This window comes from Anolis sagrei, chromosome 4 (genome assembly GCF_037176765.1).
Source record: "Anolis sagrei isolate rAnoSag1 chromosome 4, rAnoSag1.mat, whole genome shotgun sequence".
Taxonomy (NCBI): Eukaryota; Metazoa; Chordata; class Lepidosauria; order Squamata; family Dactyloidae; genus Anolis; species Anolis sagrei.
In genome coordinates, this window is record NC_090024.1 from 203,273,609 (window position 1) to 203,296,075 (window position 22,467).

Consider the following 22,467-nt stretch of genomic DNA (forward strand, 5'->3'; position numbering starts at 1 on the left):
TATATCAAATTTCATACAATTTTAACTACTGTGGCTCCATTCAAAAGAATAGCGAGGTTTATAGTTTGGCGAAAAAGAAATGAAGATTAAAACAGTTTAACCCTGTAACACAGAGAAGCACTCAAGGTATCTGAATTGTACTATAACTGTAACTGATTTAAATATAACTCGGGAACCCTGTCGGTCTGTTCTGCAAAATTAAACTAATTTAATCTTCAATATCTCTGTCTTTGGAGTATGTTAGGGACTGTAGTTCAGGGAAGTGTGTTAGCACTTCCCAGAAAAAAATTCAGAGTACCTTATCAAGACCCAGGAATCTTTAGGACAGAAGCATGACAGTTAAACTGCTATGAAACTGATAAAAGGCTGGAGTAAAGATACCACATGGCCTAATTTAGGATTATCAGTGCTAACTGGAGTAGGACCAATTGTTGAATGGTGAATCAACACATCGGGAATCATGTGATTCAATGGTGTTACTCCCATCAGAACTAACAATAGGATTTGGACCTTTGTGTGTATGTGTGTGAGAGAGAAAGAGACCGAGTGAGGACCAACAGTGCAGCATATTCACATTTTTGTATGTGTGTCAGGAGTGACTTGAGAAACTGCAAGTTGCTTCTGGTGTGAGAGAATTGGCCGTCTGCAAGGATGTTGCACAGAGGATGCCCAAATATTTTGCCATCCTGTGGGAGGCTTCTTTCATGACCACACATGAGAAGCTGGCAGATGGGAGCTCACCCCGCTCCCCGGATTCGGTTAGCAGTTCAGCCAGCATAAGGGTTTAACCCATTGCACCACCAGGGGCATGAAAATGTATGACACAATATATTAGTTTACATACTTGCAGGCAGGAAAAAAAACATATTGCACTATACTACATTTTTCATTTTGAACTTGTAACTGAAATAGCAATACATAGTGCTCGCTATGCATTTACAACTCAATAGACTCCGGCTGGTTATTTACATAGCTGTAGGTCTGTTGGAAGTCATTCTTTTGGTCATTGCAGAGGTCAGCATTTTCTACTGAACTCACACAATGACCAATCTCCCCAACCAGACAGACCCCAACTTGTTTCTGCTGCAACCTGTTCCACAACCATTTAGTGGGCAACAGAGAATGAGGTTGGGGCTGGCAGAGAAGCATCCAACTTTGTTCCTACAGCTGGATGCACAAGAATGATATTCTTCTTCAGTATATCTTGAAGACCCTGGGGAAGCCATCGGGGGTGTCTTGGCATCCCAGAAATCCCAGCTAGTTCACCAGCTGTTAGGATTGAGAGTTGAAGGCCAAAACACCTGGGGACCCACAGGTTGAGAACCATTGAGTTAAGAGCTTTTACCTAGATAAACTCCTGGATAGGGTGTCCCCAATAGCGCAATGGGTCAGCAGTCCTGCCCTTGTGCTGGCAGGACTGCTGACCAAAAGGATGATGGTTCGAATCCGGGGAGCTGTGTGAGCTCCTATCTGTCAGCTCCAGCTTCTCATGCGGGGACATGAGAGAAGCCTCCCACAGGGTGGTAAAACATTCAGGCATCCCTTGGGCAATATCCTTGCAGACAGCCAATTTTCTCACACCAGAAGCAACTTGAAGTTTCTCAAGTTGCTCCTTACACAGGGAAATGAACCCTAGATAAACCACTGCTTGAGGAAGAGAAAAGCAGAAACACCTTATTAAACACACCACACACATCATTTTCCTTTTCAACAGATGTCTATTTTCTGGAGGAACACAAGTAGAACTCTAACCCACTTTCTCCCACTCTTTTAATTGCATAATCTTGAACAGCAAGGTTATTTCTTCATTTTGTGATAATCTCTGACATAATAAACTGCTGCACTGAGCTTCCTATTCAGTAGTTTTCAGCCCTTCAGCAATAAGGTTGAGCTCATAGCACCACGTCTCATAGCGGTAGGCCATGCGGATCTGAGCCACGTTGGTCTTGCGGATGTCATTCCCCTGTGGCCCCTCCTCTTGGTAAGTCTCTCCCAACATATGGAGTTTTTCCTGCAGAAGGGACACAAGGCATTACTTTCACATCTTTTGCCATTTCACTGACTCCACAAGTTAAGAAAAGGAGCATCCTCTTGTTCCTCCCACTCCTTCATTCCTCTCCAATCTCTTGCCCCCAGGCCCTTGGCACATCCCCAACCACTTAGCCCAATGCCAGTTAGTCAAACAATTAAATAATTCATTTTTATTAATTGTGTTTATACATTGCCTTTCTGCTAAACAGTGCTCTCCAAAATGAGAAATACAAATTGGAATAAATACCAGTCCTGCATATTATGTGAGGGATCCATTTGTGTAATACAATTTTCACATATAATCTGGAACCCAATTTTTATTGTCTAATATGAATATTAACAATGTATTGGGCTTCCATTTGAAGTATGACATTGAAGTATGACATTGAAGGACCTATAGATGGCTAGATAAGGGTCCTCTCTAGGTCTCCCAACACGATCCTGTGGTTAAATTCAGGTAGAACTTCAGCAGAAGTTGACCATAGAATCATGCTGGAGACCTAGAGAGAATACTTCTCTAGGCATTTGTAGGTCTTCCAGTGGAATTCTATGGTATTCAAAGCTCTTTGTGTATAACTGAAACCATGTTCAATGAGCTGACATAATATGTGGGTGTACTGTAAAGAAATCTTTAAAAAACAACAACCACCACCAAAGGTCTGACCAACTAATACAGTTATGGCTAAATGTTGGAAATGCTGAAAGAATGGAGCCAGGCTTTGTTCTTTGGGAGTAACATTCATATTTAAGTTTGGTGTTACCCAAAATGTGTAATATGGTTTTCCTGGTTCTTGGCAGGGAGTTGGACTGGATGGCCCACGAAGTCTCTTCCAACTCTATGATTCTATGTCCTATCTCATCTACCCATCAAATCTCTCAGGATGGTGGGACATGGGATCTCTGTTGAAATTTGCAAATTACAGGTTAACTCAGACAGGAGAAGATAGTCTTTCAGAAATCTTAGCCCAAACTGTTTAGGGCTTTGTGTGTCAAAGCCAGCACTTTGGATTCATTTTATAAGCAAAAGAGATACCAGTTGGTTCAGAACTGGTAATACATGGTCTCTAAATTGTTCATCAAACACAAATTTAGCTGTTCCATTTTCTATTAGCTCTAGTTTCTAAAAACTTTCAAAGATATCCCAATGAAAGACCCGTTAATGTAATTTCTAAGTGGACATCATACCTCATGAGAAAGACCGCTTTGGAGGACACTATTACGTGCAATCTCACACATGTCACAAGTGCTGAGTTTGAACACCTGGGCAGCAATGGCATACTCTTCCATGAGAGGTTCCTAGGGAATGAAATCACTGTAATAAGACAATTGCAAAAGCTGCAACAGTCCCTCTGCCAACTTTCCTTACATGTTTCAGAGCAAATATCAACCCTGGGGAAAAGATCCAACTCCTTACCTTGGTGTAATGGAATTGCATTGGGTCATCAGTGGACAGTGACACCATCAGTCCCTTCTGGTGGAAATCAAGAAGTGGGTTCTTGGCATATTCAAGGAAGAGACTGTTGTTGCTGAGCGGGGACATGGCAATAGGAATCTGGGTTAGGAAGTATAGATACTGTAACACAGGAGTCTGCAAAGGGAAACAGAAAGGATGGATCAGATCCAGGCAGAAGAACCTCTAATGCTTTCCAAAGAATATTCTCAGAGTTCAGCAATTTGACTTGGAGCTTTCATTAGTCATTGCTCTGCAGGTCCAAAGGACTGACCTTCCCAGCTAAATCCCCATTCAAACATCCGTAGTAGGATCTTAACCCTAAGGCAGTGGTTCCCAACCTGTGGTCCATGGACCACCAATTCAAACAATTACACCAATGGTCTTGAAGAAATGCGAGTTCACAGTTACTATTATGGATAACAACACAGTCCAACCAAAAGACATCTTTTCTTGGTCTCTTTGTTTTTAGGCCTGTTCCCTGGGTTATTTGGAGTGCTGATTCAGAAAATTGCATTGGATAGACCACAGGAACAGGCCTAAAAATGAAGACGCCAAGAAAAAAAATGGTTGGGCTGTGTTGACCAAAAACTGATTTGTAATCCTTTTGGTACTAATGTTGGAGAGTGGTCCCTGGTCTAAGTGGTCTCTGGTCAAAGAAAGGCTGGGAACCATTGCCCTAAGGAAACACAGTCTCCATGGAGTAGACTATGCCAAGTTCTCCCATTATTTGGGATGTGAAAGGACTGGGTGGTTCATTATTTACAACCTCAGGAGATGCTTTTAGTTTGGAACTGTAATGAAGTATTAAGCCTCTCCATGTGAGGCCTCCAGTGAACCATGAGCACCGAACAGAAAAGGAAGCCATAGGCAGCTAAAGAGCATATACAATATAGGTACAAGAGGGTACTGCAGCTCACCTTCTTCAGGTTCAAACCATGAGAGATGTTATCCGCAGTCATGAAGGCAGCCAGCAGGTGGGTGATAGCTCCAGCTTCTCCACAGTGAGGACGAAAGAGGAAGGTGTTCATGCCACGTTCCCTGAAAGTGATGAGACAACCATTACTATTTACTGTTGTGTAGGGAATGCTTATTTCCAGAGACCCAATATGCTGGTATCATGCTGAGTTTCATAGAACCTTGACTATATTTACAGAGGAGTAGCCAATTCAGAAAGGAGAAGACTTGGTTGCACTTTCGAGGTTTGTGCAGGTGAGACTTTACTAGAGTACTTCAAAACAGAAGACTTTTAGAAGTACCAATAAAAAGACACTGTTCAGCTACTCCGAATGGGAAAATATGAACAGGTTGTAGGTGGAGGGTGATGCCAACACAATTCCGTGAATTTTGCAGAAGAATTGCAAGACATAAAAGCCTGGTCTCATCCTATTTTCTCTCCTGCTTTCCCTCCCATTTTAAAATGACACTAGCATAAGAGCAACAAGACATATAGAAATATTCCAAGACTGTATTTAAACCAAGAAACATCCAATGTGAGTTTACCTTAAAAGTAGGCAAACTGGTACCCTCCAGATATTTTACTGTACAGTTTCTGCCATTATTCTGAACCACTAGGTATGCTGTGTATTTAATTAAATCCCAGTACCATTGTTTAAAAAAGATAAAATATTTTCAGGAAATTGACATTTAGAGCCATGACAGTTAAAGTGTTGTCAAACTGCATTAATTCTGCAGTGTAGACACATCCTTACTTGTACATGTCTAGTGTATAACAACCCAAATGTGGAAAACAAAAATATCAGAAGGGTGGGTATTGGCCTTATTATTTGAATTCTTTTCTTCTGCCAGGTAACGCTATTAGTCTAGCAAAACCTGGAAAGATGCCTCCAAGGGCTCAGATTTACAGGAGAAAGGATCCAAGCAAACAAGTTTTAGAAATTGAATATGCTCTTGTTGGGGTTACTGGAAAGCCTGATCAGACTCCACAGACATAGGAGAAATATTCCTACCAAAGCTTAGTGTAGAATATTAGAGTATCACAAAGCAACTCCACAACCCAGGCAGAGACTCACCGTCGAAGGTTGTTGAGCACCATGATGTTAGCATACATGTAGTACACGTAATATGTGTAGGATGGATTCTTCTCATGGCTCCATTCATTGGGCTTGGGGCTCTTGGTACAAAACATGTGCCCACTGTGTTTGGATTCATCATCAACGCTGTCAAAACCAGTAATCTGCAAAAATTGTACAGCTGGTCTGTGAAATTCTGTTTCCAGATCCTCACCGAACAACAATCCAAACCTAACAAACTCTTTACTTCCATAATCTAAGCTTTAAGTTAAAAAGTATGGCCAAATGCTGAGGCTGGAATCTACTAAAGGCCTCTTATATAGCACAGTAAGTAAGTAAGTAAGTAAGTAAGTAAGTAAGTACATTGAGATAAATCGATAGATCTCAGTGTTGCTGACAGCTGGTTATTGAAGGCTTCTAATGTTAATTGTGTAACAACAGTAGCAACAGCAAAATTATAGCTTTTCCCCATTGGCCAGATCAGATCTATGTGCTGTTGCTTTGCAGTCACATTGAGCCTGATCGACTTTCTATTGCTGTCCTAGTCATACTATCTGACATGCATTTTCAAAGGATTTACCTTGTTTTTTAACATTAATTTTAAGCTTGGGTCATCTGCCTCACTGTCTCTATAGCAGCAATACTCACATGGCGTAGAAATACACTCATGTCTTTATTGTCCTGTGGGTTGATTGTTGCCTGGAACACTGGTACAAAAATGTTCTCCAGCATCTGCCCAAAATGAGGCAGAAAGTTCTGCTTCTTGAACACATCACTGAGGAGAGGAAGCAATAAAGTCAGAACTGTCTCAGCTCAGCTTTTGCATCAACAATATAAAACATTTTGAAGAAAGAAAATGCAAGTAGAGTGTATATATGGACATCGCCTGATGGCCAACGTAGAAATGAAATAAGCTACATGATGGAAAGCAGAATTGCAGGTAGTATAGTTGATTGGTGGCTGGCACCAGATGGAACTAGGAGATGTTCTCCCTCTGGTCGGAAATGGGAGTATATATATAAGCCTGGCTCCTAATGCTCCCTCTTCAGTCTGCTAAAGACTTCACAGGGCAAGACTGAAGAGGGAGAACCAAAGGAGAAAGAAATGAGTAGTACGTGGGTGTTTGAAGAGCAGTTGTGAGCCAGCAGAGTATGGTAGAGTGACAAAGCAACAGAACAATTGGTGGGTGAATTGACACCTGGTAGCCAAAAGAGAACACTGCCAGGAGTGGTGCTTAGCTACCAGTGGTGCATGCTTCCTGGGCCTGGGAAAGCAGTGCAAAGGAAACTTACAGAACATCTTGTAAGTGCTATTACAGAGGGCAGACCTTGTAAGTCTAAGAGTTTGATAGCTGTAAGCCCTTACAAGACCTCACAGCCTCTTTGCAGGTTTGACCAAAAATGGCTGGGGCTTCCTTATTCCCAAAACATGTTGTGTGATTGTTGCAAATGTGAAGTTCTATAGCTACGAGTCTGTAATGACGGTTGTAGTTCTGCTACTCAATCTTCCAGCTTTTCTTCCATTATGTTCCCAGACGAGGCTATTCGAATAAGAAATCAGAGAAACTGTACATAGAAACAACCCTGTCTGTCTCAAGTGAACACCTTTTCAGTATTTTCCAAAGTTTGGGAAAGTTACCTTTTAAATCACAACTCCTAGAATCCCCCCAGCTAATGGCCATGTTGGCCGGGGAATTCTGAGACTGAATACCAGAAAGTAATGTTTCCAAGCTCTTGGGACCCTGTTGCTTATGGGTCAGAGCAGACTAACTTTGTTTCTTCATATGCATAATCATGTCCACTTTTTTTTTAGATGTATAGTAGGGAGGATTTATTTATGTTATTGCTAGTAATTTAATGCTTCTTGATCACAATTGAGTAGATGTGTAATACACCAATTTCACCCATATATATACTGTTTGTATATGTTAATTACTTGTAAAGGGCTTTGGGAACTTGTTGAACTTGTCACAGAATCTCAATAACAAGCTACTACAATTCACAAGTTAACTAGACCAAATATTTTAATATTCTATTTGTAAGTGCCATCCCCACTCTTCCAGTGATACTGACTAGATTCGGGGCACCTGGATCATCCATTTCATGTTGGGTGAATAAACACGGTGTTCATTGAACCACTTGGCTAATTTGGGCCACTCTTCTGGTGAACGCCCATAGATAGAGAGCCGTGGTTCTGCATACTGGTACTTGGCATCCTCCAGGTCAGAGCCAACCTCCTAAGAGAAAACAAAGGGGAAAGGAATAACGTGTGCATCATTTCCCTCCAAAAACTGACCTTGCCCTTAAATACCAGCCACACAGACACAAACTCTTGCATACCATATTGTCTAACCTTGATGATGGTAGCAAAATATTCACCATTGATGGCATTTTCAGTCTTCAGATAGAGATCACGTAGCTCACTGGCGCCCACAGGGTTATACTTGGCATTGAACTTGTCAAAGCGCTGGAAGGTCTGGCGGCCCTGTGTTAGGAAGAAGCATCATTATAATGATTATCTACACACAGAAAAGAAGATTGGTTGAATACAGAGCTTGGCAGATTAACTATAGACTTCCAACATAAAAAAAGAAAACATAGGGGAGAGTGAAAGGTAGGTCTTTTACATGAGAAGAAAAAAAATGATACTCACTGCATGGACATCAAGTGAGTCCACTGTCAGGTCATAGGGGTCCAGTTTGAGGTGCTCAAAGAGCTGTTTCAGTGTTAATGACTTGTCCTTGGATTTGTACACCAACCTTTCAGTATCAACCCGGCATGTCTTCTTAATGAATCGCAGCAGATGCTTCTGGTTCATGCAAGCTGCAGCATGGATGTGTGTGTCGACCTGTTGGAGAAGGCAGTGCCGGTTACTCCAGACAGCTCCCTCCCCAACAACCCATGGCAATATTTATACTGCAGAAGATTCTGATGAATCCTGATATTGAACTTTGAGTTTTAAATCACTGTCATTCTGTTTAGAGAATCATGAATTGTAATGGATTTGAAATTATGTGAGGGATGGAAAGGATGAAGGCAGTTTACATTTATTTATTATTTATTTATGACATTTATATAGCGCCCTTCTCACCCTAAAGCAGACTCAGGGCAGCTTACATAATGGGCATTATTCCATGCCCATACAACAATAACAATGAAAAAGCAATTAAACAATTTAAAACAACATACGTATGTAAACATTAGGCAACTATTGTGCACAGATCCAAAGCCACATAGTCAGATAATCATATTCATCCATCTAGGGTCATATGAAGGCACTAAGGGATATCTGTGGGATATCTGAAGTAGCAGGATTATTTACCTAATTTTTGAAATACTTATTGGCCCAAGCCACACTGTGCTCAGTGTGTTAATGTCTCCCTTGTTCATCATTAGGTGGTTACATCAGATACATATTCTTTAAAAATCATGGCCAGTGGTCTCTTATGTATAAGTTTCCATATGAAATCAGTTGGCCTGGTGCAGAATGGCAATATTCAGCTCAAGACTGCAGTTACACTGTACGTAAGGTGCTATTGGGCATGAGTCTGCATGCATGTTGCTCATTGACCCTCTAGTCTATCATTCTTCTTTTTGCTACTATTCGCCTATCTACAGAGACTTGCAACAGGACATGTTCTCTTCTACTTCTCTAGATGACAAGACATCACTATGCATTATAGTTTCAGGATTAATGCCTACTACTGATCCCCCACCTTCCGACAATTATAGAAGTCCCGATGGGGGTTTTTCTTCAGCTCCTTCAACTCTTCCATCTCATTCAACATCTCATGCACACAGAACTTGGAGGAAAGGAATTTAAGGCGTCGGTGTGCATATGTTTTACTGAAAAATCAAGAAAAATGACATAACATCTCATAAATCTCATACAGAATATGAAATACTTCACTACCAGCAACAGTGCCTGCCAATGCGATGGACATCTGCCAGCCAGTATTATATTTCCTGCTATCATATGGCAGCTGAATGTAGGTCACATTCCAGAGTGACCAGAAACTCTTTGTAGTTGGGATATACATGTTGCCTTTGCTTCGGTTTTATGCTGGGTGGATATGACTGTTAGACAGAATGCAGCGTATGTTTCATGGCTTTTGAAACACTGAGGGGTGAATGCCCTTTGGATTTTCTGCCTAAGGCACCAAAATCTCTTAGGCTAGCCAAGTTTCTGTGTGGATAGGCCATTTCTGTATGGATGGGCCATGCCACAGGTGAGGCTCTCTAAGACACTTACACAGGCCCCTGAGCTATAAGGGCCAGCAGGAAGTTCATGTCATCAATGAAGGTCTCCAGGTTAGGATAGGGCAGATCCTTGGGCTCACCCCTGGCAGCGGCTGCTTTGTCAGCATAGATGTACACCACACCATCCTTCATTTGCACGTGGTAGCCCAAATTTTCAGGGAGATTGTCAGACCGGAAAGGATCTTCACCATGTTTCACGGCTGGGTTAAACACTACAATCAACAAAAAAAGCACTCGGAGTATAAACAAGGAAGGGAAAGAGTTCAAGGTTTACAATATGCTTCTATTACACTTGTTTGTCCAAGAGAATAACAATCTACTTCTCTGAGAAACTGTTAGAAATATATACAGAGAGATGAGATCTGATCATAGATCTCCATCTCTAAACACCATTTGCCACGTTATCCTCCACTGTGTATGCCTGAGTCTACTTTTAGTACAAAGGCCTTCTCACTGTGACTGGTTCAAATGTGTCCTCCATCTTCAGTTCTGCCCAGACATGTTCTTAATAAAGTAACAGATAATTCCCTATCTACAGTGGTATCTAGTTCACCACAACTGCCTAGTATTCTACTAAACAAGCTGGACTTCCAAAGCCATTATTCATCCACTGTGGTCCTTATGTTTGCTTTTAATGGACTGTCTATGGTTACCTGGCCACAGATCATCATTGGGTTTCCACATTTCATTCTCAATGGTGCGCAGGAACTGGGAGGGAGTCTTGGGGAAACGCTGGAAGGACTTCTGCATATACTTCTCTCGTATGCATAGGGCACGGTATAGGCCACTGCAGACTAATTCAAAGTCCTCCACTGTCACCTGTAGAGGAACTTGATAGAATTATTAGCTCCACAGAGCTGAGAGGGTGGTAATAAAAACACATGCATTCAAAAATATATATACTGAAAACCATTTCAGGGTAAGGTTACACATTAATGCTGTCTCTGACCTCATTTGGGGAAGTGAAGGAATAGCAACAGCTATGAGGATAGAGGAGGCCCAGCACCAACAGACATTAGGGACTCTGTCCCATAACTATACTATAATATATCCAACTTTCCCACCACCATCAGTATGAACAGAAGCAGGGAGGGTGCCTATTGGCTGTCATCTTTTATGTTCTTGTTCACAATTGCACTGGATTGATGCAACATCTTGAGCAATGTTCTCATAAAGGATAGCATGAAACTGCCATGCATGGGAACTTTACTGCACTTCAAAAGAAAAGGAAAAGGAAAAATGAAAAAAGCAGGACTTGGAAAAGTTTTGTTTTGAAAATGACAGTTCACCAAACACCTCAACCAGCAGTACCACTGGCTCTGCTGCTGGAAGTTGTAGTCCAAACAAAAGAACATTTTACAAATTCTGGAGAAACACTCGACACTTTGCAATTCTATGGTACACAAACCTGATTACTTCTTTGTCATCCCACCTTTTTCAGTTGCTTTTAAAATACCCAAGTTTCTTTTTTCTCCTCTCCCTTCCTTCCTTCCTCCAGATTTATTTCAACTGCTGAAAACTGTGTTCAAGAGGTAGAAGCGGAAAAGTGCTATGATATGATGTACCTGCCATTCAATTAATTCAGGCTGTTTGGATGGAATCTTGCCTTCCCCATTAGACTTAAGCAAAAGCAAATTGCTCTGGCCTGTGCATTCTTCCTCATTAATAACTTTGGCCATTTTCACTACATTCTGCTGTGTCTGGCCATGCATGCCCCAGGTGTTATCTGTAATATGTCTGAGGACGCAAAGAAGCAAGTGAAGGATAGAGTATATTCTTGCCCGACATTTCTACCAATGACCCATGGCCTGAGGTTGGCAATGAAAGTTGATCAGGGGGGCCATGACAGGAGGACCCAACTGTTGGAACTATTTTGAGCACCAGAACGATCCTGCTTTGGTTTCATCAATACCCCTTAATCCAGCAAATCCGTCATAAGATTTGATTTATCTCTCAAAAGGGTTCAGGTTCGGTCAGTGAAAGTGCAGCCATAGTTAGCCATTGATCAAGCAGCTTAGGTACTTCATAGGAGATACTATAAACTCTTCTTTCTCCCACATGTACTATGGAAGTTGGAAACTAGTCATAGTTTGCCCGTGGCCTTTCTTACACATTCAGGTCTTCTGCCCATTTTATATGCTTTTGACATTTTGTTTGTTTTGCAGAGTCAGCACATATCATCGTTTCTGAAGGTAATGCTCTGGGTACATATGTTCTATCATAGTTTCCTAATGTTATATACATGTAATATTTTGTTCAAGGTAGAGAGCACATCATTCCTGCATAGGCAGCTAAATGAGTATCACACGCACCAAAAATATATTAACTGTTACATAATCAGTAACAAGTGACATGACTTGTTATATCTCAAAGCCACCGGTGGCGCAGTGGGTTAAACCCCTGTGCCAGCAGGACTGAAGACTGACAGCTTGCAGGTTCGAATCCGGGGAGAGGTGGATGAGCTCCCTCTATCAGCTCCAGCTCCTCATGCGGGGACATGAGAGAAGCCTCCCACAAGGATGATAATCCAAATAATCCAGGCGTCCCCTGGGCAACGTCCTTGCAGACGGCCAATTCTCTCACTCCAGAAGCAACTTGCAGTTTCTCAAGTCGCTCCTGACATGACAAAAGAAAATCTCAAAGATTGGAAGAGTCCGTTTTTGGATTATAGCTCCTAAAACCCTATTGTCCAAAAATGGCTGTGGGGTTTTGAGAAATGTTCAAAAAGTAACATTTCTAAATTCTTCCCTCTGAGTATGTCTTTTTGTGAACTTCTGGTAGGATGCATGGAATGTGGGCTGAAGATCTTCTCTCACATTCACTGAACAGCAACATTATTTAGGGCTTTAAAAGAGTCAACATGGTGTATTGGTTTGATTGTTGGAGACCAGGTTTGAATGCATACTCAGTCAAGGAAACCCACCAGATCACCTTGGGCTGTCACTCTTTCTCATCCTCAGAAGAAGACAAAGACAATCCTCCTTTGAATAAATTTTGCTAGGATCACCATACATCAGAAAGGCTTGACAGTATGCTGTAACAAACAATATAGCCATTCTACTGTAGTGTAGCCAACTTAAAGGGATTCAGGGCTGAATTGTCATTTCATTTGACCTTGCAGGGAAACATCTGCCTCACACTTTACTTTTTAAACAAGTTGTTTTGACCAAAAATATCTCTACTTCATGCCTCTTGTACGGAAGCATATCTAGGCGCTTATAAGATATCTCATTGTTTCCCCTGACATGTCACTAGCAGGAGTACCATGTTAGAATAATCTAGGAAGTCTAGCTAGAAGGAAAACATGGTAGGAGACTACACTGGCAGAAGACACTGACATCTCAAGTTACTGACCCCAGCAGCATAGTCTCCTGTAATCTGCACACGCTGAAATTTGGGCACGGTTTGGTATGAAGTATTTGTAGACATAACCTCATCCAAGGTAGACAATTTGGTTGAAGACTTTCCTATAAGAGGAACAACCAATGCAATGGTTTTCAGTCTCAAGAGCCTCTTCCTCCTAAAATGGATGAGAAAAAGAGGGAAGGAAGTCACAAAATTTCACATTTGTGTTTTACCTAAGGTGCTGCATGCTTTGCACCCTGGGATCTGCATGGCACCATTTATTCAGAATTATTTCTAGGCCTTGATTACCTTTAACTTCTGGCATTTAACTGCGTTATGCTAAGACTTCTTCATGAACTTTGCACTATACATTAAAAAACACTTCCACATGGAAGTAAAGCACACCAATTTCGAGAGAGGATTAAGGATTAATAATTCTGCAGAGAAATAGGCACCACAGTGCTGCACACGGGTACTATAATGAATATGAAAAGTTTTGGAAATAATAGACTAAAGCAATCGTTTCCAAAGATGGTGGTACCTGTGCATCATTTCAGTAATTACAAGGAGATTTCCCATCCGTTACCACAAAGAAATATTCCACTAGTGCCATTCCTTCATGGACAAATAATAGGAATGTGATTATATAAATGTGCAAGAGTGTATGATCATATTTTTTTAGAAAAGGAGATGAAAAGCTATGATTTCAGTTACTTGATTTAAGGCTACTCTCTGGACATCCCCCCCCCCCCCACCCACCCACCCTTCTCCAACCATTTAACACCTGTGTGAGTGCTTTCTGGTGTTTAGAAATTGCCTGATGTTATGTAATAGGTATTGAATACATCCTTCTACAACATTCCCAATGAGATATATTGGTATAATTCCAAATTGCATCAGGTAACGGTTCTCACTTTTTTCCAGAATCACTTTCAGCCTCTTCCTGGATCATGTGCTCTTTATTTTCTTTGTCTGAGATAGGGCAGATCTCTTCTGCATCAAAGGGAGAGATTTCCTGGTGGCCTTCCTCTTTGACCTCTGAAGCAAAGACCTTTTCTGCAAAGGAGCGCATGGCTTCATCCGTTTCTGTTGGAAAAGGGGAGTACATCACCAGTCTAGTCCTATTATCATTCTGGGAGGTTGGGTTGATTGTATGGCTCAATATGTCAGTCTTTATGCACCCAGAGCGTAGGCTCTTGTAGTCTTTGAGCATATTACAGAAATGGAAGGGCTAAATAAGTGATCACATATGCTATGAACTGGACACTCACCTGCACTACAATTCAAGAGAAACGTAACTAGCGGAGAGTGCAGCACAAGGCCTACAAAACTATGGGCTTATATATAATGAACCATGTCACTGATTCATCACCTATCTCAAAAGAACCTGTTTTGAGTGGCACTTGATCCCCAGGATTTTAGACAGTGATATAACTTATTTCAATCCAAAATCCTTTAACTAGGGAATGAAAATTAGAAGAGATGGAGCACACATGACAAACAATAGAGGGATGGATGGCTCGATAGATGGATAATGGAAATGAAAGCTGGCAGACATCTTTTTGATGTGTATTCCTTGCTCTAGATCAAGTTTCCAATTGTGTAGCCCTCCAGATATTACTGATAAGGACAGTGGTAAGGACAATTAAACTGAGTGGAGATTTGTGGGTTTCACTTTCCCCACCCAATAATGTACATGGCATTGCCAGAATGTGTGTGCTCTGACAGGGGCCATAGATAGGACCTAACCACCAATGTTAAAGTTGGTTAGGCTACAAGATGGTGAAACATGACTCAGAAAAAATGATCTTACCTGTACTGCAATTCCTCACAGTTGTCTTAACTCCATTCTCTGGAGATCAATGTTTAAGTGTCAGATAGCACAGTTCTGCCACAAAATAAACCCACTTGGTTTGTGGTGAAAATGTTAGGAAAAAAGTGCAAAGATCACAGTTGTTTCTCCTCAGAGAACCAAATGTGCAGGCTCTGAAATGCTCAAAGATAGTTATGGAATCAGACCTCCAAAGAGCAGATATGACTTTTTAAAATAGGGCAACTCCATGACATTTCAGGCTATGGTAGTGGGACAAATTATTCTACTCAGGTGACATCAAAGCACTTTCTGGAATGGGGTATTTACAGATTGACAGTTTGATCTTATGCATGCATGTCCATGAGAAAATCTCCACTAAGTTCTGTGGGACTCATTTCTAAGCAAGCATGCATAGAATTGGTAATTTAAGTGCCTTCAATGGGTTGAAAAGGAATTACAAAAATCTTCTGCATTATCTTGTATAATACTACAGCTATTGCTATGATTACTATGATAGAGGTGATGGACAAAACCAAACAGATGGAGCATCTTCTGTCTGGAAACCAGCTTTCATAGCTGACATGAAGAAAACAAGACAGTAACATAGTTCAGCTGAGAGATGCATATGGAAGACACAGGATAGGCACAAGAGGTAATGACAATGGAATGACAATGGAATGAGAAAACGTGAGCTCATGCTAATGACAGATGCATGCAATGCTACATTTCAGACAAACAGTGCATGAGGGGGAAAGAACTCGGAATGGACTCCAGACCCACCCTCGATTAGAAGGTATCTTGCTCTGAGCTCCTGCTTAGCAACACACTATTTCTTCAAAGCATCCACAAATTTATGAACTATGTTCCATAAGGATGAGAAGCAACCCAGATCCCTCAGCATCAGTGTCTTTTGCACACAATGGCTACTGGACAAAATAATCAATGCTCAGCTTACACCCATCAATAGCCAGGCAACTGAGAATGATAGCTATTTCTCAGTGAAGCAACCTTTGCCAATGTCCAGTATCACACTTCTGCAATAACCCACCAGAAGCTCAAAATCAGATGCATGAGTCCAGTATTAAAACACACCTATCACCAGAAAGTTCAATCATTCACTTTTGTTCTTGTTTGCCAAGGCACCAGACAGGTTGCTACCCATTGATTAAGGTTCCAGAAATCCAGGATTTCGTTAGAGCTGGAATCCAGCTTTTATGCTTAGGGGCACAACTGAATAAAGCTGACATTGGTATCTGATCCAACGCCAACAAATGGCTTGGAACTGATTAATTATGCACTCTGTAGAGTAGCCAACCATTGTAGAGTTTTAAGGGAAAAATTAGAGAATTTTTGGCTCTCTAGAAGTTTTGGCTACAACTCCTATCAACTAACAGTTTAGTACTCTGGAGTTGAAGCCCAAACTATGCAAAGGGCCAAAATGACTCTATTTTTCTTATAAGGAAAAGTCAAGAGTAGCTGTGTGGAAGGGAGAAGAGACAATGTCTCAGCTTCAAAGAAATTTCTAGATAAGCATCGAACACACTTCATCTAAGCTTCCTAAATTTATTCTGATACGTAGACAATTGGAGGAATTTAAATGGGCCACTCATGTAGCAGTCAACTGAACGTGGCTACTTTATTTACTTTTCCATCTAATGGCAACCCAAGGGTACCTTCCTATCTTGTTGATATACTCCTTGGGCAACTCAATATATGGCCCAGTTTTGAGCAGTGGAGGTAGGAGAAAGCACTGTCGGACAATAGGGCAGTTGTTGGATATTTGCACATGGTTGGTGCTTTAGTCTTTGTTCCACTCCTGCTTTGAAAATTCAAGCACATTTCTGCAAACAAGTTATACAATACCAAGAAGTCTTGGAAGATTTCTCCCAAGCTTGTGAATATAGATGCCACCTAACATGCTGGCCCATTATAGTATCTTTCTGCCATGCCCCATGCAAGCTTTCATCCTCTTTGAAAAAGCTGTTGAGAAATGGGCAATCTCTGGGTTGCTCTGATCATTTGTCTAGTAGTGGATACTTCACTTATCAACTGCTTGACAAAATAGCAGATGGCACAAGAAAGGCCTAGAAGTACTCACGTTTCTTGTCCACTGTTTGAGATTAAAATAAACAGAAAATGCCATCAGAACACAAGGTGAAATACATGATAAAGGACTTACCTATTGTCCATATTTACACAGAGGAATGAAGTTGTATTTGCCCAGTTACAGTAGAGAAATGTTTAGACAATTGAGAAATATTTCTAAACCTTGTTTGGAGCCCCCTCCCAGAGTTCTTGATATATCCTTTTAATTTTGCAAACAAATTTCATGGGATTTGCATTTTTTTTATCTGTATGGTTTTTTTGATACAAAGGAGTACACGGAAAATGGTGACAGAGGTCTGTGGCTCTTGGCCTCCCTTCAGCCTCATCATGGTATGAAGGCTGAAACATTAGTGACAGTAAATCAAACAGATAATTTGTATAATTTGTTTAATTAGTATGTAAATCAGAATAATTTGCATACTTTGTGAAATATTTACATATTTGTGCCCCAGATTTGGAAGGGCACGTTCTAACAATATTTTAGAGAAGTTTTTGGCTATCCCTATGACAATGACAATGCAAATAGTCTGCATAAGTAATTTCACTCTATAATTATCTCCAGTTGCTGGACTGAATTGGCCCCTTTACCATCCAAAATAGATACCCTTCTAAGCTTTTCATTCTTCACTGACAATTTATGTGTTATTCTGATCTCATGTCGTGCTTGCTTGTTTACCTCCTTATTCCCTATTGCTGTGGTGTTAGAATATCAGGACGTGTAACTGAGAACCTTAAAATGTAACTTTGCTTTGCATTATAAACTTTTTAAAAATAAAAAAGGAAGCAAACCTTTGCATATTAGAAGGACTGTAGCAACAAAACTTTCCAGATTGCTCCTTTTTTAAAGAGGAGTTTATGAAAGTGTATGCTGGAACTGAGCTGTAGCTAATATTAAGTATAACTGCCTTACTCAGGGGCAAACTATTGCATTATTAGCAATAATAATAATAATCATCATCATCATCATCATCATCATCATCATCTTTATTTATATCCTGCCCTATCTCCTTGTAGGGACTCAGGGCAGTTTACAACAGGCAGCAGGAAACATTCAATGCCATAAGGTGCTAACAAACAACAAAACAACCAAAGCCACCCAAATAAAAAAACAAATCCAATTCAAAGTAATAACAAAGATATTACCACAAACATTCTCTTGAAAATTATGAGAAAGCTACCTATTCATATGACAGATAAGTATTTAACAATGATCTATGCATATTTTTCTTTCTTATTTAATATTGAATGTACTTTTATACCAGGGGGTGAGTGCTTTAGCAACAATTTTAAGATACTGTACAAAGAGAAAATTAGCTATTTCAGTAAAATATTATTTATTGATGTTTTATGTAGTAGAGAATGTAACTGTGTTGGCGTAAAAATAGGTGCAAACAGACAGATCAGATATTTATTCTTAATATGTAGGCAGCTTTTTTATTATTGCTATCATTTTTGCATCAAAAAGTATATGTAATCCAAAATTCTTATTCCAGATGCTTTACCACGAACTTCTGGTCTATCTCTGGCATATACTCTTTCTGGAAGAAATTATTCAGAACTTTTGGAAATTAAGAAAGGGCATTTCTCATCCACTTCAGATATAGCTTTTATGCGTGACTGAATAGTCTAGCCAAAGATCAATTCCTTGGCTACAAATGATATCTGAAGAAGCTATTAAAAGTTAAAATACCATCAATATACCCCATATTTGGCACACACCAAAGTCTGGGGATCTGTCTGCACACTTTTTATGATGTATGCAATTTAAACTTTAGGGTGGGAGCAGTTCTGCTGATCTGAGTTCCACTCCATGTGTTTCCCATAAATGGCAAAACAGGCATTTAGCTAACTCTTCTCAGATTGTTAATTTAGGAAAGATGGCAGCCTGGCCAGCCCATTACGCAAGTCCTCTTTTTCATGCTCAGAACTGCTTTTTGGTTCTCTTCCACCGCAAAAATCCCATAAAGATTTGTCTTGTGAAGTTATTTCTCCAGATTTGGCTACCACGACCTAGTTCGTTATAAATAGGACGGGAGCCTAGATATTTGGACTCCATGTCTGCCTTATATTCCTTGACGGTGGTGGCACAGACCTACCTGGCATTTTCACCTGCGGCATTTTTTCTACCACCCTCAAAAGAGTCCTGAGAAACTGACTGTAGAGCAGGCAAGTGGGAGAGTGAAGCTGCAGAGCCAGCCAACGCTCATTTTACTATTTATCTGTGTTCATGTAACCCTACTCCCCTTCTCTAAAAGGAGTGGAGAGATAAGCAAGAGACTATTTAAAGCAGCAACCAGGCAAAGTTGTAACAGGTGAAGCTGTATGCTTGGGGTTCAGAGAGAGCCAGAGCCAGACAGAGAGAGATGGGCAGAGAATGAAGATCCTCCAGTCCCCGCACAAATGAGACAGTGTTGCCAGGATAGGGTCTAGTCCTGGGTGTTCTTGACTTGGCAGCAGTTATTGGCAACTTTCTTTGTTCCTTGGATAGCGCTCAGATTAGCACAGCTTTCCTTTTCAATGAATGTGCTACTCTGAATTTGTGTCACATTGGATCAGATCTATTCTGCATGGATTCCCTCCCTAATGCAGCCTTTCTAACATTCATTTTAAAAGTAATCTTTTTGCAACCTTCTATTGCAAGCTGCATTTAATTGCCCGAGGGAGTCTGGGAATTTTAGGGTTTTGTTTTTTTGTTTTTTTTTTTAAAAAAGGGAAATCCTAACTGTGCTTTTTTGTATTGAGCCAGAACAGTGGTGAAGACTGTACTCCCTTAAAGCAAAGATGCACGTGGCAAATAGAAAATTGTATTGCAGTAACATAAACCAAATATAAGAGGTAGATTCTTTACTTATTAATAAAAGGTTATCTGATATTTGATAGAAAAGAATATTTCACCACATATAATGTACTACAGTGAATATTTTATTACTCAACCAAACTTGATAAGCACGGCACATGAAACAAAAGACCCTGTCCAAAGAGACCTGCAATATAATTATCTCAACTTGATGTCCAGTTCTTTGTTAACTGCACATTGGGGAAACAGGATTCTGTAAAACATGGAAGACACTGCAATCTGGATCCTGCAAAATCCTGTGAATGATGCAGGTCATTATGCTAGAAGCAAAAATGAAGACCCTTCATTCAGTTTGTCTGAATTCCCTGCAGTGTTTCCTGACTTCTGATGTACAATCCTGAACACAGATAGTGGCCAAGCAATAAAATATCTATTACTAATTTACCCAGGTTCTGCAGTTACTTATCATCCCCTTCCAGACTAGAAGTGTGTTTTAACATTAGCAATCCCTCATAGGAACACTTAGGGCGCTTAGCCCTCTACAGCTATGTATAAAAGCTACATTTGCTTCTAATCTTTCTGTATTGAATGTCACTGGTATTAAACTTGCAATTGAAACCAAGGCTGACCTTCAGATTTTATGGCAGTTACTTATCTTTGGAGCCCTTGTGCCCTCTTTTACCCAAAAGGTCAAATTAGCCCACAAGGTTCCTAAGGGTAGGGTCAGTAGAAACATGGTGAGTAGAGAATGTGTGGAGAAGAGCTGATAGCACTTCCTGAGGCTTGTTGGCTCACGTCTTGGAATAAGAACATTTTCCAAAATGATATGCACATATGTGTTAACTTTACATGAAAATGCAGAATTACAAATCTGTAACAGCAGGTGCCTTATCTTTTCTTACCTTGCAACTATAGGCTCCTGCTCATTTCATGAGTTGCATCCTGTTGCTGTTGGCTCTTTGACTGAGAAGAAATTCTGGTTGAAACTGCTGGCAACAGAGGAAACAAGGGACTTCCGCTTGGTCAGAGCTATTCACACAAGGCACACGTTCTTGGCTGGAAACAAGAAGGCGACTGAGGACAACCTTCATTCAGATGCCTCTAGAAAAATGCTTCTTGTAGGACTCTGGGAAAGAGATTGCAGCTTGCAAGGGGCATACTTCACCAATGAGAGTAATGAGTTGTAGGTTGTTTTTTGTTTGTTTTTAAACTTTAAAAAGGTGATTCAAGAATGACTTTCCACATTAATTTGTATAATAGAAGACCAATAGCAAAACAACATTACTACATCTTGACCCAGTTTTCTTCCTTGCTATTTAGAGGGCTGCAAGATTCAAATGAAGAGAAATGATATCAAAGAAAGTTACATAGATAAGAAGTACTGTATGTGCAACAAAGATTTTGAGATTGAAGTCAATCTCAAACTGAACATGAGTCAGCACCACAATACAGCTGCAAGTGGTTAACAAAACCACAATCATGACTCATAAACATTCCACTTTGTCCTACTGCCCATTTAGATCTTGTCTGGACTACTGTGTCCTGCTCCACTTTAAGGACTGCAATTCTAGTTCAACAGATGGTTTGCAGAGTGGAAAGAGTCTCATGCTGGCAGGATTGGAACAGGGTATGTTAAGGCTGGAAACAACCAAAGGGCAGCATCAGCTCAACACAAAGCACATCCTCCTCCAGTTCAAGGTGGATAATACCAAAGGGTTTTCATACCGTTTGTTTCATTCGGATAGCATAAAATGACACCCCCCCCCCCCCGGTACGAAAATATCAATGAAAAGAAAGTGGGAATGGTAACAATATGGTCACCTGATTTTCAGCACTCAGCTGCAGGCCCTGGCAGGCATGGGTGCTTTCTGGGCCTGCACACCACAAATACACTCTCTTTCCAAGGAGCTGTAGGCCCAATGCAAATACTTGTTACTCTATGTTCTGTTTTAGATATGAGTCTAGAGTCATTGATCATATCAACTCCTGAAGAAGGGGATTTCTTTCCCGGAAACAGGATACAAAAAGACCCAGGCACCCCTGTTGAAGCTCTTGGGACTTTCCTTACGAATACTTCTTTTGAGAGCGGTGCTCCATTATCACTGGACTTTACTAGATTTTGATACTATTTGGATTATCCTCACAAAGATGTGCACATAGCCTCATGCCTCATCATTTGCTTACTTCTTCTGAAAGGTTTTTTCATTGAACATGTATCCCTGAAACCTATATACATTGGGATCTGATTCAGAACTGTTATGTTTGAAAGCGGTTGCTCCTTTTCAATTTGTTTTAAGCTACTGTATTGAGCCATGTACTGGGAATTTTGGTAATATTGTATACTATATGCTCTTTAGATATACTTTCTCCTTAATTAGATTACTTTGCGTTTGTTCAGATTTCTTACAAGTATTCTGAGACACTGTATAGTATGTATTTACATTTGTTTGTCCTTATGTGTGTTTAGATTGTATGCCTTTAGCAGCGTTAGCTATTTTTTGTTTGACCTGTAAAGCACTATGTAAATAAGCAACCATAACAACAATGCCGAAGCGTAGATTGTAGACTCAGATGAAGGTACTGAGTGACATAACATTATCCTAGGCTAGTCCAAACTGCAAAGCTTGGTGAGA

At 40.5% G+C, this 22,467-nt stretch overlaps 1 protein-coding gene across 4 annotated transcripts; it reads right to left on the minus strand.

Moving 5' to 3' along the window:
* Positions 1 to 1,698: 1,698 nt before the first annotated feature.
* AMPD1 (adenosine monophosphate deaminase 1) lies at positions 1,699 to 20,842 on the minus strand. Of its 4 annotated transcripts, XM_060772574.2 has the most exons (16): positions 19,134 to 19,220; positions 17,030 to 17,041; positions 14,033 to 14,204; positions 13,128 to 13,293; positions 10,427 to 10,592; positions 9,766 to 9,985; positions 9,230 to 9,359; positions 8,167 to 8,361; positions 7,867 to 7,998; positions 7,587 to 7,750; positions 6,163 to 6,289; positions 5,515 to 5,678; positions 4,402 to 4,522; positions 3,446 to 3,619; positions 3,217 to 3,327; positions 1,699 to 2,011 (listed from the first exon to the last, which is right to left on the minus strand). In XM_060772574.2, the coding sequence occupies exons 1-16, from the start codon at positions 19,153 to 19,155 to the stop codon at positions 1,853 to 1,855; spliced, it is 2,235 nt and encodes a 744-aa protein (XP_060628557.2). In that variant the 5' UTR covers positions 19,156 to 19,220; the 3' UTR covers positions 1,699 to 1,852. The 4 variants fall into 4 exon arrangements, with proteins under 4 accessions (XP_060628557.2, XP_060628559.2, XP_060628558.2 ...); XM_060772576.2 differs by lacking the exons at positions 17,030 to 17,041; positions 19,134 to 19,220 and adding an exon at positions 20,737 to 20,842; XM_060772575.2 differs by lacking the exon at positions 17,030 to 17,041.
* Positions 20,843 to 22,467: the final 1,625 nt, after the last annotated feature.

Bases quoted from the DNA above. Each gene is read 5' to 3' on its own strand.
- AMPD1 (XM_067468099.1), bottom strand. From the start codon at position 14,331: ATGCTCAAAGACTACAAGAGCCTACGCTCTGGGTGCATAAAGACTGAC. The intron at 6,290-7,586 runs GTCAGTATCACT...TCCTCTCCTCAG, and splicing joins ATCCAGGTGCCCCGAATCTA to TGATGTGTTCAAGAAGCAGA. The intron at 4,523-5,514 runs GTGAGTCTCTGC...CATCACTTTCAG, and splicing joins GTGCTCAACAACCTTCGACG to GGAACGTGGCATGAACACCT.